Genomic DNA, 17574 nt, shown 5'->3' with positions numbered 1-17574 from the left:
TTCAGAATCTTTAGGTGACCTCTGACCCCCTGATCATCTCAGCAATGGCGGCTTCCATTTCGGTCTGGACAGGTTCCTTTTAAACTACACTTTGTAGTCATTATTTTAAAGGGACAATAAACTTTCTGCAGTAGCCCATTGTAGCAAAATAAAATTTAATTCAATGCATAACCATATTTTATAACATTTCACCAGTCCTCTCTCTTTGCTCTTCCTCTCTTTACTACATTCTCCTCTATTACAGACTTCAGATTAGCCGGTGACCTTCTTCTTTGTTTGCCACTGTCTATGATGACTCTGGTTATTTTGCAGTGACCTTCTCAAGCCAATGGACCCCATCACATAGAACCCATGGCTTTTCTCTGTAAGCCCCAATGGAGAAGCCGTCTCCCTGCAGCCTAATCCAAAGTCTGTAGTAAAGGATATAGAAGGGTTAAAAATGAACTATTCTTTATTTACAAGATAAAGCTCTGTGTACTATTAAATAAATGCAAAATGTTCCTTTTTTTCATAGCATGCATAAGGGTGGGAATCTCAGCCAGGTTTTTTATTACAGTAGGTGTCCCTGTTGGAAGATTTCCTTTGACTTCCTGTCCCAAGACACCCAGTGCATTACCGAGAGCTGAACTTCCTGTTTTCTTTCTCTGAAATACTTTCATGTATTGTTCTGGAGAATCCACTAGGGGCTAGTAACTGTGACAGTATAATTTGCCCCCTAGTAGTTTAACATCAGGAGTTCCTTGTTCTAAAGCAATATCTTGCTTTTTAATTAGACTGAAACTCTACCCTGCATGACTCTATGGATGAGATTATAATGTTTAAAGTGAATCTGTGCGAATAGATATTGGAACTGCTGCTGCTGACTTGCTATTAAAAAGTATTAAAAGTATATGTTTGCAGGTTGTCATCCTGATCCTGGCCTCACTAACTAGTGCATTCCTGACCTGAACAGGTATGCAGGATGGAAGTTCAGACTTTTTAGGTCCCCAAGCTGAGGCCCTTGGCATGCCTTTAACTGGCCCACGGGGAACTATTCCTCCCACTGACACCAACAATTGGGAATTATTCCCCCCACTGGCACTAATGATAGAACACTATTCCTCCCACTGACTCCAACAATGGGGCACTATTTCATCCAGTGACATCAACTATGGGGCACTATTCCTCCCATTTACTTAAATTATGGGGCACTGTTCCTCCCATTGGCACCAACAAGTGATGGGGGTACAATTTCTCCCATTGATACCAACGATTGGGTGCTATTCCCTCTACTGATACCAACCAAGGGACACTATTCTTTCTACCGACACCAATGGTGGGGCACTGTGCTGACACCAATGATGTGCACTATTCCTTCTACTGACACCAAGGGTGGGGCATTTTTCTTTCTACCGACACCAGCGATGGGAATTATTCCTTCTGCTGACACCAACGATGGACACTATGCCTTCTACTGACACCAGTGGTGGCACTATTCCTTCTACTGACACCAAGGATGGGGCACTATTTATCCTACTGACACCTACGATGGGGCATTATTATTCATTAAGCCCAAAGGATGTCATTACAGGGGCTCTGTAAATTGTAAAGCCCCTGTACCGCCATGTACATGAAGCCCTAGGGCCAATTCATACCCAAATCGCACATGAATGCGGTCCGTGTTCCTGTGCATTTCCTGTGCGATTCAGTGTGGTATGCGACTTTCAGCCTATCCATTTGAAGGGGCTGAAATGGCACAAAAAGTAGTGCACACAGCACTTTTTAAAAACGTGCTGCAGTACCATGTGATATGGTGCAGGTAAACGCACTGCATTTGGGGCTTTGTTAGGAATATGTTGACACCCGTAGCAGATGGCACGCCAAGGCTTTTTGAATACGGTGCGGGGAAACACGCTTGAAGTGTGGGTTTCCCACACTGGTGTAAATGATCCCTTTTGCCGTGTACACACGGGCGGACTTTTGGACCGGACTGGTCTGATGGACCAAATCCAGCAGACAATCCGACCGTGTGTGGGCTCCATCGGACCTGCAGTGGACTTTTTCGGTCGAAAATCTGACAGACTTTAGATTTGGAACATGTTTCAAATTTGTCCGATGGACTCGAGTCCGGACGAAAAATCCGCAGGTCTGTATGCTAGTCCGATGGACGAAAACCCACGCTAGGGCAGCTATTGGCTACTGGCTATCAACTTCCTTATTTTAGTCCGGTCGTACGTCATCACGTACGAATCCGTCGGACTTTGGTGTGATCGTGTGTAGGCAAGTCCGTTTGTTCAAAAGTCCGTCGGAAAGTCCGTCAAAAATCAATCGAAAGTCCGTCGGAAAGTTTGTTGGACCAGTCTGGTCGAAAAGTCCGCCCATGGGTACGCGGCATTACAGTAGTCATGTTAGTGGAATAATTATTCTTATGGGTTAATAAGTTACTAAACTCTGAATATGTTACTTTGCACTCTGTAAAAAGTCAGCAATCCCTCGCTGAGATGATTAGGCTTATTTCATTGTTATTTTTACTGTTTCACTGAGTAAGCCCAATGTGATGACTCCTTTTATCCAAAACCTTTTATGGCATTAAGCATAGTTGTGTCTTCATGGCATGACACCAATGTCTGAGTGTTCCTGATGAGCTTCAGCACTGCGAGGTGTCCTGAGAAGATCTGAACACAGGAGGATAGGCAGAGGAGAGATTGGGCAGTCTGCGCTGGGGAGATAAGGAACGTCGGAAGGGGTACAACTGTCACTAGAAGGGCACGAGTCCTACAGACTCCTACTACAGCTAAGAATAGGGAGTTTGAAAGAAAATTTACAGACAGCTATACACTTTAATGTGGGGAAAAACTAGTACCACTTTCAAGTTTTTATTGGCGTCTCTGCTAGGTCCTCCTCTCTGTCCTGGTGACCATTGTTACTGAGACAGAATCAGTGGCGTCGCTAGGGAGTGGCTTTTGGGGCTATAGCCCCAAATCTGGGGCCCATAGCCCCGAGTCTCTGTAGGGGTCCCCAAAGGGAGGGGAGGCTCTCTGGGGACCCTGATGTAAGTGGGGGGGGCTTTCTGGAGACCCTGATGCAAGGGGGAGGCTCTCTGATGACCCTGATTTTAAGGGAGAGGCTCTCTGGGGACCCTGATTTAAGGGGGAGGCTCTCTGGGGACCCTAATGTAAGGGGGCTCTCTGGGAACCCTGATGTAAGTGGGGGCTCTCTGGGGACCCTGGTGCAAGGGGGGGCTCTCTGGGGACCCTGATGTAAGGGGGGGCTCTCTGGGGATATACACACATACACATACACACACGTATATTACTGTATATACATGTGTATGCCCGCCCAAGCATATGACTTTCTTTAATACGCTGCTATGGGCTCTAGCTCCAGATTTTTTGTAGACCTAGCAATGCCCCTGGACAGAATGAAGGGTAATCCAGCAGTTACAGTTGTCACCAGAGGAAAAAATAGAGAGGAAATATGAAGGAGTTGGAAGAGGAAATAGAGAGGAAATCTTCAAATGGGGACACCTGTTTCGCTGAAAATTGCCTAAGAGCAGATTACAATCACTGTGTATTGATTTTCCTGTAGTATCTCTGAGACAGAAATATAACAGAAATCTCCCCAATGGGATACAAAGAGCATAAAATACCCAGAGATGAGTTTTTAATAATTCCCTACTCTATTTTACATTTTTGTAGTGTACTAATTCAAGTGTAGGCAGGTGCAGTCTGCTTTCTCCACTGTAGGTGTCACTCAACTGCAGTGGCATTGAAGAGAGGAAATCAGGAGGCACTTGGTTTCTCTATGATTTCCTGGGTCACAGGGTGCAGCTATCTGATTGGATGCTGGCGTCCCATGTGACTTTGGCAGCCATCTTGGGTCAGGAGGAGTCTATTTAAGACCCTGGCTCCCGGGCTTGATGCGCATTTCACGTGTGGCTAGAGTAAGGACAGGTCACCTGTCTGTCAGGGACAGTGCTTTTTCCAGATCAGGGAGAAAGTGCAAGGACACGCCATCCTTCCTGGAAGCTTCCTCACTTTGGTACAGGCTGGCCAAGCAGATTCTGTCTTGAGGGGCAGAATGCGGTCGGCACACCTGAGACCTACTGCTACTATTCATTGTATCCTGTAAGTGCTCCCGGTTGGGTTGCCTTCCCACCGGTCTTGTTGTGTATTGCTGAACTTCAATTTCAATACATTTCTGTTTCCTGCATCTGGTCTCCGAGTGTTCTCTGCCGCTGCACCACGCTACAGATACCCACACGTGTTAAATGCATGTTGTATTGTACATTAATGTGCCTTGTGCAAGGGCAGCCAATGGAAAATAATGGGCTGCCAATGTACCCAAACATCCCGAAAGTCTGACGTCACAAAATGTGTGCACTATGGTGTCTGTGCAGCTTCCAAATCCCAAAAGACATGAAAGGGACTGACTGCTTGCGGACGCATTGAACACCTGAGCATTCCCTGTGGGCAAACACAGCCCTTTGCACAGGTGTATGGATAGGTACGCACGCGTGAATGAGGTCTTAATGTGCCTACATTATTGGACAGTGGGTTTCTCTCATAATACGGTAGATTTACTAAAACTGGTGCACACAGAATCTGGTGCAGCTGTGCGTAGTAACCAATCAGCTTCTAACTTCAGCTTGTTCTATTAAGCTTTGACAATAAAACCTGGAAGCTGATTGATTACTAGGCACAACTGAACCAGATTCTGTGTGCACCAGTTTTAGTCTGGTGCATCTCCCCCAATATGTCTTATACGGTGCATCCAGAAAGTATTCACAGCCCTTCACTTTTTCCACATTATGTTATGTTACAGTCTTATTCTAAAATGGATTAAATTCATTATTTTCCTCAAAATTCTACAAACACCCCATAATGACAACGTGAAGGAAGTTTGTTTGAAATCTTTGCAAGTTTATTAAAAATAAGGCCGGTTCACACTGTTGCGTGATGCGAGATTGCATGTGATTTGCACCACACTACAGTGCAAATCACACGCGATGTCCGGGCAATGCGAATTCAGCCATACAGATAGTATAGCTGAATTTGCATCACATTCGGACCAAACTCGCACAGGACCCTTTTTTTGGTCCGCAACAGAATTGGATTGCATGGGTGTGAACACCCATGCGATCCGATTCCTGTCCGAATTTGCAGATCGCACTGCAATTTGCAAACTGATTTGGGGGTTTGCATAGGGCAGTGTGAACTGCGGTTGGGAGACATGCGATGCGGGAACCCACAGTGGATTTTCAGGGTTCCCGCATCGCAGCAGTGTGAACCAGTCCTAAAAAACAAAAGAAAATCACATGTACATAAGTAGTCACAGCTTTTTGCCATGATACTCAAAATTGAGCTCAGGTGCATCCTGTTTCCACTGATCATCCTTGAGATGTTTCTACAACTTGATTGGAGTCCACCTGTGGTAAATTCAGTTGATTGGACATGATTTGGAAAGGCACACACCTGTCTATATAAGGTCTCACAGTTAACAGTGCACGGCAGAGCACAAACCAAGCCATGAAGTCCAAGGAATTGTCTGTAGACCTCCAAGACAGGATTGTATCGAGGCAGAGATCTGGGGAAGGGTACAGAAAAATTTCTGCAGCATTGAAGGTCCAAATGAGTACAGTGGCCTCCATCATCCATAAATGAAGGAAGTTTGGAAATACCAGGACTCTTTCTAGATTGGGCCGACTGGCCAAACTGAGTGGGTGGGGACCAGGAACCCCGATGGTCACTCTGACAGAGCTCCAGCGTTCTCCTGTGGAGAGAGAACCTTCCAGAAGAACAACCATCTCTGCAGCACTCCACCAATCAGGTCTGTATGGTTGAGTGGCCAGATGGAAGCCACTCCTCAGTAAAAGGCACATGACAGCCTGCCTGGAGTTTGCCAAAATGCACCCGAAGGACTCGGAGACCACGAGAAACAAAATTCTCTGGTCTGATGAAACAAATATTGAACTCTTTGGCCTGAATGGCAAGCGTAATGTCTGGAGGAAACCAGGCACCACTCCTCACCTGGCCAATACCATCCCTACAGTGAAGCATGGTGGTGGCTGCATCATGAGGATGTTTTTCAGTGGCAGGAACTGGGACACTAGTTAGGATTGAGAGAGAGATGAATGCAGCAATGTACAGAGACTTCCTTGATGAAAACCTGCTCCAGAGTGCTCTGGACCTCAGACTGGGGGAAAGGTTCATCTTCCAACAGGACAACAATCCTAAGCACACAGCCAAGATAACAAAGGAGTGGCTATGGGACAACTCTGTGAATGTCCTTTGAGTAGCCCAGCCAGAACCCAGACTTGAAACCCGATTGAACATCTCTGGAGAGATCTGAAAATGGCTGTGCACCAACGCTCCCCATCCAATCTGATGGAGCTTGAGAGGTTCTGCAAATAATAATGGGAGAAACTGCCCAAAAATAGAGCGTGCCAAGCTTGTAGCATCCTACTCAAAAAGACTTGAGGCTGTAATTGGCGTCAAAGGTTCTTCAACAAAGTTTTGAGCAAAGGCTGTGAATACTTATGTACATGTGATTTTTTTTTCGTTTTTTATTTTTAATAAATTTGCAAAGATTTCAAACATACTTCTTTCATGTTGTCATTATGGGTTATTGTTTGCAGAATTTTGAGGAAAATAATGAATTGAATCCATTTTGCAATAAAGCTGTAACATAAAAAAGTATGGAAAAAGTGAAGCGCTGTGAATACCTTCTGGATACACTGTATAAGACAGCTTCAGCCTAGTTATATGGGCTTATAGTCACAGACAGGTTGGGCTAATTTGTTAAAGGATCCATTTGTTTCATTCCATTGCTGTCCATGGTACTGGCAGAATTCTTTGCCAACAACAAGTTCAAAGGTATCAATAATTTTCCTGCTTGCTTCTGAATTGCTCAGCTTTACCATCTATAGAAAGTGACAGAAAATACCATACTCTGGACAATTCTGACCTTTATCCTTATAAACACATCAGTAGTTTTACAGATATTTTCTTGGTCTTTAAAACAGTAGTGGTGGGGAAATCCACCGAACAAGTGGTAGGGATATCTACACAGGGAGGTTTATTCCAGTGACAATTTCCAAAGGTTGGCTTTCTCCTGGCTTTGGGATGGTTTTCACTGACTTCCTGTCATATCACCAGAACGGGAAGTGGAGGAAATCTCCCCAAGAGGACAAACACTGCAATCCAAGAACTGACAAAGGTTCTAAATCTTTCTCAATCTATCACAAAAAAAAATGGCCAGAATCATGCTTTAAAAAAACAAAAAAACAAGGATTTGTCTGTTCCTGGAAGCCTATTAAAAAAAAAGAACATAATGCAGCAAGAAAAGCATCCCAGGAATGTACCTGTCCAAAGTTCCAAGGAACAGGGTCAATTGAGTCTTTGGTGCCTTGAAAGATGAGCCCATACTGCAATTGAACATATTCCATGCGTTCATCTTCATGCTCTAGATATACGGAGTCCTCTAAGAAATGAAGATAGAGTTACACTCAATGAAGGACCCTGGCACAATTCGTATTACAGTGACCCTAACATAAATGTCAAACAAATCATCATGCTTAAAATAAATTGAATGGGGATTTGTGGGAGCGAAGAACAGCTGGGAGAATAATATCACGGCAGAGCACATATAGGTAATACAGATGTTAGCGGCTTGCGAAACACAACATTTCTTGTATGACTTACAAAGCAATAAAAACATTTCATAAAAAAACATATTGAAAAATAGCACAAAGCACACAGTTGGAAATATTACTGTTATTAGTTTCTAAATTTCATAAATCGTAAACAGGAACACAAAACTGATTTCCCACTTAGATGCCAGAGTTGTTTTTGGTTTCCCATGTACAGTACCTGGTTAGAACTTAAAAATTATAAAAATGAACTGCACGGCTCCCTGCTCCTAGGAGCACAGGGGCTGCCCTCCTGTTGTAATTCGGTTTCTGCTTCATTGTGCTATAATTGGGAGTATCATTCAAACATGCCATAGATTATGCACAGGTTTCAGGAAGGAAATTGCTTCATTCCGTGCTGATAGGGGGACCCCTACCCATGGAGCTCTTGCACCCCCCCCCCCCCCCCCCAATGGCGGCTGGCAATGATCACATGCTAGAAATCCGACACGCTGGTTGTACCCAAGTTAATCAACGGATCAACTTGGGTACAATCAGCCTGCCCATACATGGATCGAATCTTGGTCCCTGCTGGATTGTAAATACAGTATGCACAGAGTTCATACTTCATGTTGTCATATATGGTGTACTCTCTATGATTGTATATCATCTGTACTGAATATGATCACTGCCCATAGGTAACGGGTAATATATACCCTTGGCGCTGGTCTCATAACAAGGACAAATACGTTTCTATGTACATACTGCACCTCTTATTAACAGCATTGGAAAGCTGCTTAGAGTGTATGTAAAGCCATAACTTTTTTAGTTTTGAATAGATTAAGGAATGGTTAAGAACCCTGTACTTTTATTTTTCCCTTGGCAAAACATCCATCCTGTACCTTCATCTTTCACACCCAATAAAAGGTGCATGGTCAGCAGATAATGTGTAAATCCATAGACAAAAATGGCCAGCATCCAAGAGGAGTGGAGTAGATCTCAAATTTTTACTGAGATCTCAATAGCAAAATTTAAAAACTTAGCTCATGCAGTAAAAAAAATACAGAGGTTTTGGAGACACACAGTTCCCCTTTTTTCTTTGGCCTGTCACCTTGAGAAAGGGGACCTATTAGTCTTTGAATAGTTGGTGTTTTTTTTACGGCATTTAAGCTATGTTTTGGATCCTATTAAAATTTTGAGATCTACCTCCAATGCCCTGTACACACGATAGGATTTTCCGATGGAAAATGTGTGATAGGACCTTGTTGTCGGAATTTCCGACCCTGTGTAGGCTCCATCACACATTTTCCATCGGATTTTCCGACACACAAAGTTTGAGAGCAGGCTATAAAATTTTCCGACAACAAAATCCGTTGTCAGAAATTCCGATCGTGTGTACACAAATCCGACGCACAAAGTGCCACGCACGCTCCGAATAAATTAAGAGAGGAAAGCTATTGGCTACTGCCCCGTTTATAGTCCCGACGTACGTGTTTTACGTCACCGCGTTCAGAACAATCGGATTTTCTGACAACTTTGTGCGACCGTGTGTATGCAAGACAAGTTTGAGCCAACATCCGTCAGAAAAAATCCATGGATTTTGTTGTCGGAATGTCCGATCAATGTCCGATCGTGTGTATGGGGCATTAGTGTGCTGGCCATTTTTTTCTGAGCTTTCTTTTTTCTGTCCAATTTTGGAGATTTCTCCTAATTTCCTTTTCCTAGAGACAAGATAGGAAGAGGAGATCCCTTAAAATCAAGGAGATATTTCTTCATTGGAAGATTTTTCCTTACAATCTGTCCCTGCGACAACCCAACTTTCAGTCCTAGAGACAATGATCTCCAGAACCAGTAGAGAGGGTGAATCTCCCCAGCAAGGACACAAACAGCAACTAAAATTTGAAAGGGGTTCTAGGACAGTGATGGCGAACCTTGGCACTCCAGATGTTTTGGAACTACATTTCCCACGATGCTCAACTACACTGCAGAGTGCAAAGAGCATCATGGGAAATGTAGTTCAAAAACATCTGGAGTGCCAAGGTTCGCCATCACTGTTCTAGGACTTCCACATACACTAAAGTAAAGCTATTACGAGATAAACGTGGGGACTGCCATTGCTGACCTTCCAAATATGCTAGGTGCTTAGCCGTTATGCCCAACCTCTAGTTAAATAATTATACAGATCAGTCAAAGAAGTCAAAGAAAAGTCAGGAATCCTTCAGCTTATATGTTTTAATATTAAAGCTAAAGTGTCACCATGACAGTCAGGCAGCTAATATTTTTAGAAGGAGAGGTTGGTAACAGCAGCCGCCATGTTTGAGGTAAAAGGTGACGGTAAACCTGTCAAAAACTTGAATAAACTAAACTGGGCATATGATGAAAATGCATAAGCCAAGCTTGTTCGTTCTGTAAAATGTGGTTTGTAAAGTATATCGCCCAAAAGTTTCCTCCTTGTCAGGTTGAAGTTAATTCACTTACCTGGGCACCATGGATTAAAAATAAGATTGAATTCCCCAACATTGCAGGAATTCTCCTCAGTTCCGTTAGAGGTCTCCAAAGTGAGGCTGTAGTGTCCAATGCGGGCATCAGGTGGGGCGCGGATGGAAAGAACAAGGGAGTCTCCCTCACTGCTGACCACTGCAGCACTCCATACTCCATCCTCCAGAGCATCTGAAACCTTGAAGTGAGCTTCTGTGCCAGATTCCTCGGATGGTTGGGGCCCTAGGGAACAGAAAACCTTAATAAGTAAGGAAAAGGGTATTTAAAGATTTAAAGAGAAATTCCAAGCCACAAGTAAAAGCTTTCTTTGAGATACTCAAGCTGGCTGTGGGCTGAACAAAAAAAAATCTAACAGGTTACTCCATACAGCTTGGATAGACAAATCTTGGACAGAGGCTATTGTATTTTAAATACAGTGGTTGCAGCCAAACTGTGCCTGCAGATGATTGGCTGCAGACGCTGTTCGGCCAAGAATTATCCGCCTAGCTCCCTCAAGTTTGAATATTGAGCAATAGGGTACCAACAGGGCCACCCACTGCTCTTGTAGCATGGCCCCCTAGAGGACTGCTTAGAATTACCTGCTCATCTGCATGGCCATGACCCGGTGAACCTTCCAACCCACCTGACACTCTGGGTTCAGACATCCTTGTATCACTATAGAGTAATAATCAGACAACTCTGCGTATTTAGGTTCTATGAATATTTTACTTGAACCAATAAAGGGAAATGTACATTAAAACTTTTCCAACAGGAGGTGATAGATCTGCTGAGTTCTGGGCGACAGTGCCAACTCTAAGAGATGGGACCTAGCCAGCATATAATGCTATCCTAAGAAGGGAGAGCAGATCTAGAAATGATAATAGAGGACCCTTTCTATCGGTAATGGCAATAAAGTCCACATTGCAGATCTGATGTTCTTCACCAGCATGTAGGAGCTCGCTAACTGTAATCCGATTAGGTGTAGTGGGAAACAGTAGATTTCTTGTAGTGAGGAAGGCTAAAGATGTCTAAGCACAGTGTTCAGATAAATTCAGTAAAGTATTCCTGGAGTAGGGATGTCTGTGCAAAGTGACTCTATGTAACGGTGACAAAGAATGGATAAGGGTTGAGCGATTTGCCCTCTCACCAACAACTAGACCGCCCCGATGTCTTCCGACAGGAACTCGTGTAGCGACACTGTCTCGAGCTCCCGACGTGAAGCTTGACACACACACACCGAATGGCAGGCGACCGGAGTGGTGCTAGAAGGATGTCCGACAGCAAACGGCAGAGCTAGGCCCCTAAAGTTACAGGTTGGAAGGTGATACTCCGCATGGTAGATCATAATCTTTAAGCCATAAAGTTCATTTCGAAAAAAGTCCTTAAGGCAAAGCAGTGCTTTGAAATGATCAATTGTACACCATTAAGTAACAATATAATGCATAACACCCAGTGAGACAAATCCAATTGTAGTGCTTGAGCAATAGTTCATGGACGATTTGTCTGGTGTATGGAGAATGCACCTTCACCGCACCATGTGATTTCACTCCCCTAGGAAATACGCTTACCAGAGTTATGTAAGAAAAACACGCTTTGGATATATTATGCCCCAAACAGCAATGCCAAAGGATTATCCTCCACAGTATCTCAAATAGTTCGCCGGGACAATGGATTGGTGCCTCCAATTCACAATATTCTCACTCGTGACCGTAAGCAATTCCATGGGCTCAAACATAAAGTAAAACAATCCTCATTGCGTAACTTTGTTAAAATTTTATTATATAAAAGCTCCTCCCTTAACACGATGAACTTAAAAAAACATGGTTAAAAGAAAGCATTTCAACAAAACATAGCACTGTGAACCGTCACTCGATACTCCTACACCGCTCGTAAAGATTCAGTCGTCTGCGGTGATTCCCGGGAGGAGATCAAATCAATAGACTAGTGCAGCAAGCCGTGTTGTCACGCGTAGACGCATTTCATCATTCCGTCTTCATCAATAGGCCTGGCTACACGGCACAGACTTGCAACTTTATAGACTGTTGTCTGTTAGGTCTTAACCCCTTCTAATGCTCAGAGGTATATCTTCAGAGGCACTCACCACAGACGATCTGAGTCAACAAATAGTGTGCAGCGGTCTGCACCGCCGACATCTCCAGGTTCATTGCATAATGTATAAGGCCAGCGGCATCCGATATCCCAACAATCACATAATCAGACGGTCGGTCACCGCCGGCAAACCTAAACGCCCAGTGCATTCACTGTGCATTTACCATACATATGAAAAACTCATACTTAATATAATAATACTAAAACATGCTTATCATACAAGATTAACTACTTGCCTACTGGGCACTTAGGCTGGATTCACAGCTATGCATTTTTAGTGCTTTTTGCATTTTGCAGATTTGCACTACAGAACGTATTCCATCGGAAACCATGGTGAATGGACTGTAGTGCAAATCTGCAAAATGCAAAAAGCACTAGAAATGCATAGGTGTGAATCCAGCCTTACACTCCCTTCCTGCCCAGGCCATTTTTCAGCTTTCAGCGCTGTCGCATTTTGAATGTCGTGCTACACTGTACCCAAACACATTTTTTATCATTTTCTTCACACAAATAGAGCTTTCTTTTGGAGGTATTTAATCACTGCTGGGTTTTTTATTTTTTATAGAAAAAAAAAAAGACCAAAAATTTAAAAAAAAAATTTTTTTTACTTTTTTTCTGTCAGTAAATTTTGCAACTAAGTAATTTTTCGCCTTCACTGATGTGCACTGATGAGGCGGCACTGATGGGCACTGATAGGCTGAACTGGTGGGCATTGATGAGGTGGCACTTATGAGCACTGATTAGGTGGCACTGATGAGGAGGCACTAATATGCCGCACTTATGGGCACTGATAGGTGGCACTGATGAGCACTGATAGGCGGCACTGATGAGCACTGTTAGGTGGCACTTATGGGCACTAATAGGCGGCACTGGTGGGCAATTATAGGCGGCACTGGTGGGCACCAATAGGCAGCACGGATAGGCGGTACTGATGGGCACTGATGGGTATTAATGATGGGCATTGATTAACAGCAGTGATGGGTAGCACTGATAGGTGGCACTGATTGCCAGCATTGATTGGCATCGCTATTGGGCACAGATTGGTGGCACTTGTGGGCAGTGGTGGGCACTTATTGCTGCCACTAATAGTTGGCAATGGTGGGCACTGATTGGTGACACTGTGTTGCACTATTGTAATCAGGGCACTGATGATCAGTGCCGTGATTACATTCTTACATATCCCCCTGTGAGGAGATGCCGCTGATCGGCTCTCCTCTCCTCACACTCTGTCAATGTGAGGCGAGGAGAGCCGATTACCGGCACTTCCTTGTTTACATGTGACCGGCTGTGATTGGACACAGCTGAGCACATGGTTAAAGAGCCGCGGATGCGGCTCTTTACAGAGATCGGGGTCACGCCGTGTCCTATCAACACGGCGTGGCCGAGATCGGCCGTTCTGGGACGCGGTCATATGACAAAATAAGAGCCTTTCAGGAAGAGCCATTCACGGCGAAACATATGTCGGAGCGGAGGATCCGTCATTGCCGGGTCCATTTTTGATACACCACACCAGACTTTGCCCCTTCGGCGTGAGACGTGGAACGCACGCTACCCCCAGGGATCAGCTGACTCACACACGCTGTTTACACCTAGTGCCAGGCAAGGCACTATCACATGTGAGAGCTGCTATTATTGCTGCTGTTTTTACTCTATTAAAAATTACTACACTATGAGACTTTCATCTGTGTCTCCTGTGGAGTCTTTTTTTACATTCTAGCGCCTTCCTGAGAGGCCATTGGAGTGCATTCATGCCATTAGTGGAACCAATTTGGGGTTCCCAAAGTGTTTCTTGACCTTCCTGTAAAAAGGGGTCAAACAGCTCTGGTGAGTGGCCATCTTCATACTGAGCACTCGTGGTGGAAGATCTAGAAGTTTTATCTCAGAGCATTCCGTTTTGGTGTTGGGATTTATTCACCTATAGACTTTATGCTTGCTTATTTTCTAATTAATGTGCACATTTGAGTTTAATGCAGTGTTTTTCTTTGTGACAGTTTTTTTATATGAACATGTATAGCGTTATAACATCATAATGCTAGAATTTCGCATTTTACCAAAAGTATTGGGACGCCTGCCTTTACACGCACATGAAATTGAATGGCATCCCAGTCTTAAGCCTCGTACACACGATCGGACTTTCCGACAACAAAACCGTGGAATTTTGTTCGAAGGGTGTTGGCTCAAACTTGTCTTACATACACACGGTCACACAAATCTTGGCCAACAATTACGAACGTAGTGACGTACTACGTGGTTTTTCAGCTATTTAGTGCCACACTTTGGGCTCCTTCTGCTAATTTCGTGTTAGTAGAAGTTTGGCGAGTGTTGATTCGCGCTTTTCAGTTTCTGAATGGCCGTTCATCAACCAGACATGTTGCAGAATCGGAGGAGATAACGTGTTATTTATTATTGGCCTTGGAGTTATTGCTTTGACATTATTTTTTTGGTTGAATAATGATTTGATTTGGTATATTTTCTATATTTTTGGATGCATAGAATGTACTTTTTGGTTAAGTTCTATTGGCAGATAGCATGTCTAATTTTATTTGTTTTCTTTTTTTAATGCACAAAAAAAAATTGTGGAGAATAATACTTGGCTATGTGTTTTATTTCAAATGACAGTTTGGGAGTCGGCAGCTACATTTAAAAAATACAATGTAAAATTGACAAGGGACACCAACATAGTTGTATCTTTGATCTTAAAAACTACGGGATAATGGTGTTGTGGTAACTTGCACAAATTTAAAAAAAAAAAAAAAACATTAATATTATTGATATCACTAGAAAAAAAAAGTCTTTGAAAATTAGTTGCAATAACTCCATCAGTATCACCAGCAAAGCAGCTTCATTATTATCCCATTAAAGAAGAAGAGAATTGTGCGCTGCATTTCAAGATTTCATAATTTGCCACGTCATAAATGTTAATTCTCCATTACAAACGCTAGTTTACAAGACCGACCGCTTCTGCTTCCGAGCATGCATGTTTGTACTTTGGGCTTTTGTCTGACGGACTTGTGTACACACGATCGGAAAGTCCGACAACAGACATTTGTTGGCGGAAAATTTGATCGCATGCTAGCCAACATGGCGGAAAGTCCAACAACAAATCTCCGATGGAGCATACACACGGTCGGACTTACCGCCAACAACCTCACATCCCACATTTCCCGTCGGAAAATCCGATCCGGGCATTAGTCCGTAGGCTTCAATATTGAGTTGGCCCACCCTTTGCAGCTATAACAGCTTCAACTCTTCTGGGAAGGCTGTTCACAAGGTTTAGGAGTGTGTCTATGGGAATGTTTGACCATTCTTCCAGAAGTGCATTTGTGAGGTCAGGCAGTGATGTTGGATGAGAAGACCTGGCTCGCAGTGTTCACTCTAATTCATCCCAAAGATGTTCTATTGGGTTGAGGTCAGGACTCTGTGCAGGCCAGTTAAGTTCCTCCACCCCAAACTTGCTCATCCATGTCTTTATGGACCTTGCTTTGTGCACTGGTGTGCAGTCATGTTGCAACAGGAAGGGGCCATCTCCAAACTGTTCCCATAAAGTTGGAAGCATGAAATTGTCCAAAATGTCTTTGTATGCTGCCACCTTAAGAGTTCTCTTCACTGGAACCAACCCCTGAAAAACAACCCCACGTCATAATCCCCCCTCCACCAAATGATTTAGACCAGTGGACAAAGCAAGGTCCATAAAGACATGGATGAGCGAGTTTGGGGTGGAGCAACTTGACTGGCCTGCACAGAGTCCCGACCTCAACCCGATAGAACACCTTTGGAATGAATTAGAGTGGAGACTGCGAGCCAGGCCTTCTCATCCAACATCAGTGCCGGTCCTCACAAATGGACTTCTGGAAGAATGGTCAAACATTCCCATAGACACACTCCTAAACCTTGTGGACAGCCTTTCCAGAAGAGTTGAAGCTGTTATAGCTGCAAAGGGTGGGCCAACTCAATATTGAACCCTACGGACTAAGGCCGGGATGCCATTAATGTTCATGTGCGTGTAAATGCAGGTGTCCCAATACTTTGGGTAATATAGTGTATATATATACACACACACATGCATGTGTGTTTTGAGCTTTGGGGTGCACACCCTAATGCAATAGGCTGTGTACACCTATGAGTGTAGCGTAATGCTATGCAGTAAACACTGTAACTATGCTTAGGTAATAAAGTTGATTAAATTCACCTTACTCTAAATTCAGCGTCTTTGCAAAATCAGCACACACAGATACATTGAGACCCAGTAGGAGGATGGTAGGAATGTGCCTGTTCAAGTTACTGTACATTATATCATCATATCCGCTTCTGCATAGCACCAGAGACCTGCAAACCTTCAAAGCATGATTTACTTTGACTGTTGGCTTTGAAAAATGCTTTAGGCACAAGCATTATTTAAATTGGGCTATCTGTATATGAGACAGCAAGGAGAATGTTCTAGCATCAACAGCAGGTGTGTTCCAGGATCATCAGATCAAAGAGCGTTATATGGAGGGGTGCAATACAGCAATGTCTGGATGAAAATCACACTTGCTCAGCGGATAGGCTATCCCACCTTTGTACATTTCAAGGTTTGCAATTTTAATTTTGACTAGAGAGTTTTCCATAAATAAGGAAGTAATAGTGTTTTTTCAGCAAACACGCATAATATTTATCTATAGGTATTCATTGATAGTTCTGTCATTTTTACATTCTTGCTTTTATATATTTGATTGTATTTGATACATAGCTTCCTCTCTAATCTGCAAATAAGGCAGTGCTTTGAGAATCACTGCCAAACAACTGCAGAGATTACAGGAACAGCCACATAAATGGAGCAAAGCAGTGGAAGTCCGTCCATAAAGAGCACAGGAGCGCCGCCCCTCTCTCCTGTCACCTCTCTCACATTAGATACATTCATGCATTGCATGAATGTATCTATGGTCGCCGCTGACACCCCCTATTCAGGTATCCAGCCCCATTTCGGGCGCCGGGTGTTTTTTGGAAGCACCTGATTAGAGCCGTTGTTCACTTAGCTGTGTGTTAGCAAAGCAAATTCCTTTGAACCGCCTCTCAGCCAATCAGGTGCTCAGGTCTGTTACCTGATTAGACACCTGATAGAGAGGACGGAAGAAGACATTGAGGAGCGTGCAGGACACCGCCGCTGACCCACTGCGAGACAGGTAAGTGCCAGACGATGCACACTGCTAGCATTTGATGGGGCACAGTAGCAGCAATTGATGGGCACACTGGCAGCAATTGATGGGCACAGTGGCTGCGTTTGATGGGCACAGTGGCTGCGTTTGATGGGCACAGTGGCTGCGTTTGATGGCACAGTGGCTGCGTTTGATGGGCACAGTGGCTGCGTTTGATGGCACAGTGGCTGCGTTTGATGGGCA

At 43.9% G+C, this 17574-nt stretch overlaps 1 protein-coding gene across 1 annotated transcript in view; it reads right to left on the bottom strand.

Annotated features, from left to right (window-relative positions):
* Positions 1-17574, bottom strand: part of TGM2 (transglutaminase 2) — a 118166-nt gene that overhangs the window by 58043 nt on the left and 42549 nt on the right. The window contains exons 3-4 of the mRNA XM_073606538.1: positions 10088-10330; positions 7343-7461 (exon numbers count right to left, since the gene is read on the bottom strand). Of these exons, the coding sequence (XP_073462639.1) occupies positions 7343-7461; positions 10088-10330 (362 nt within the window). The remainder of the gene's footprint in view (positions 1-7342; positions 7462-10087; positions 10331-17574) is intronic.

Source organism: Aquarana catesbeiana, linkage group LG12 (assembly GCF_042186555.1).
Source record: "Aquarana catesbeiana isolate 2022-GZ linkage group LG12, ASM4218655v1, whole genome shotgun sequence".
Taxonomy (NCBI): domain Eukaryota; kingdom Metazoa; phylum Chordata; class Amphibia; order Anura; family Ranidae; genus Aquarana; species Aquarana catesbeiana.
The sequence above is the reverse complement of the archived record's forward strand: the minus strand, read 5'-3'. Positions and strand labels throughout refer to the sequence as shown.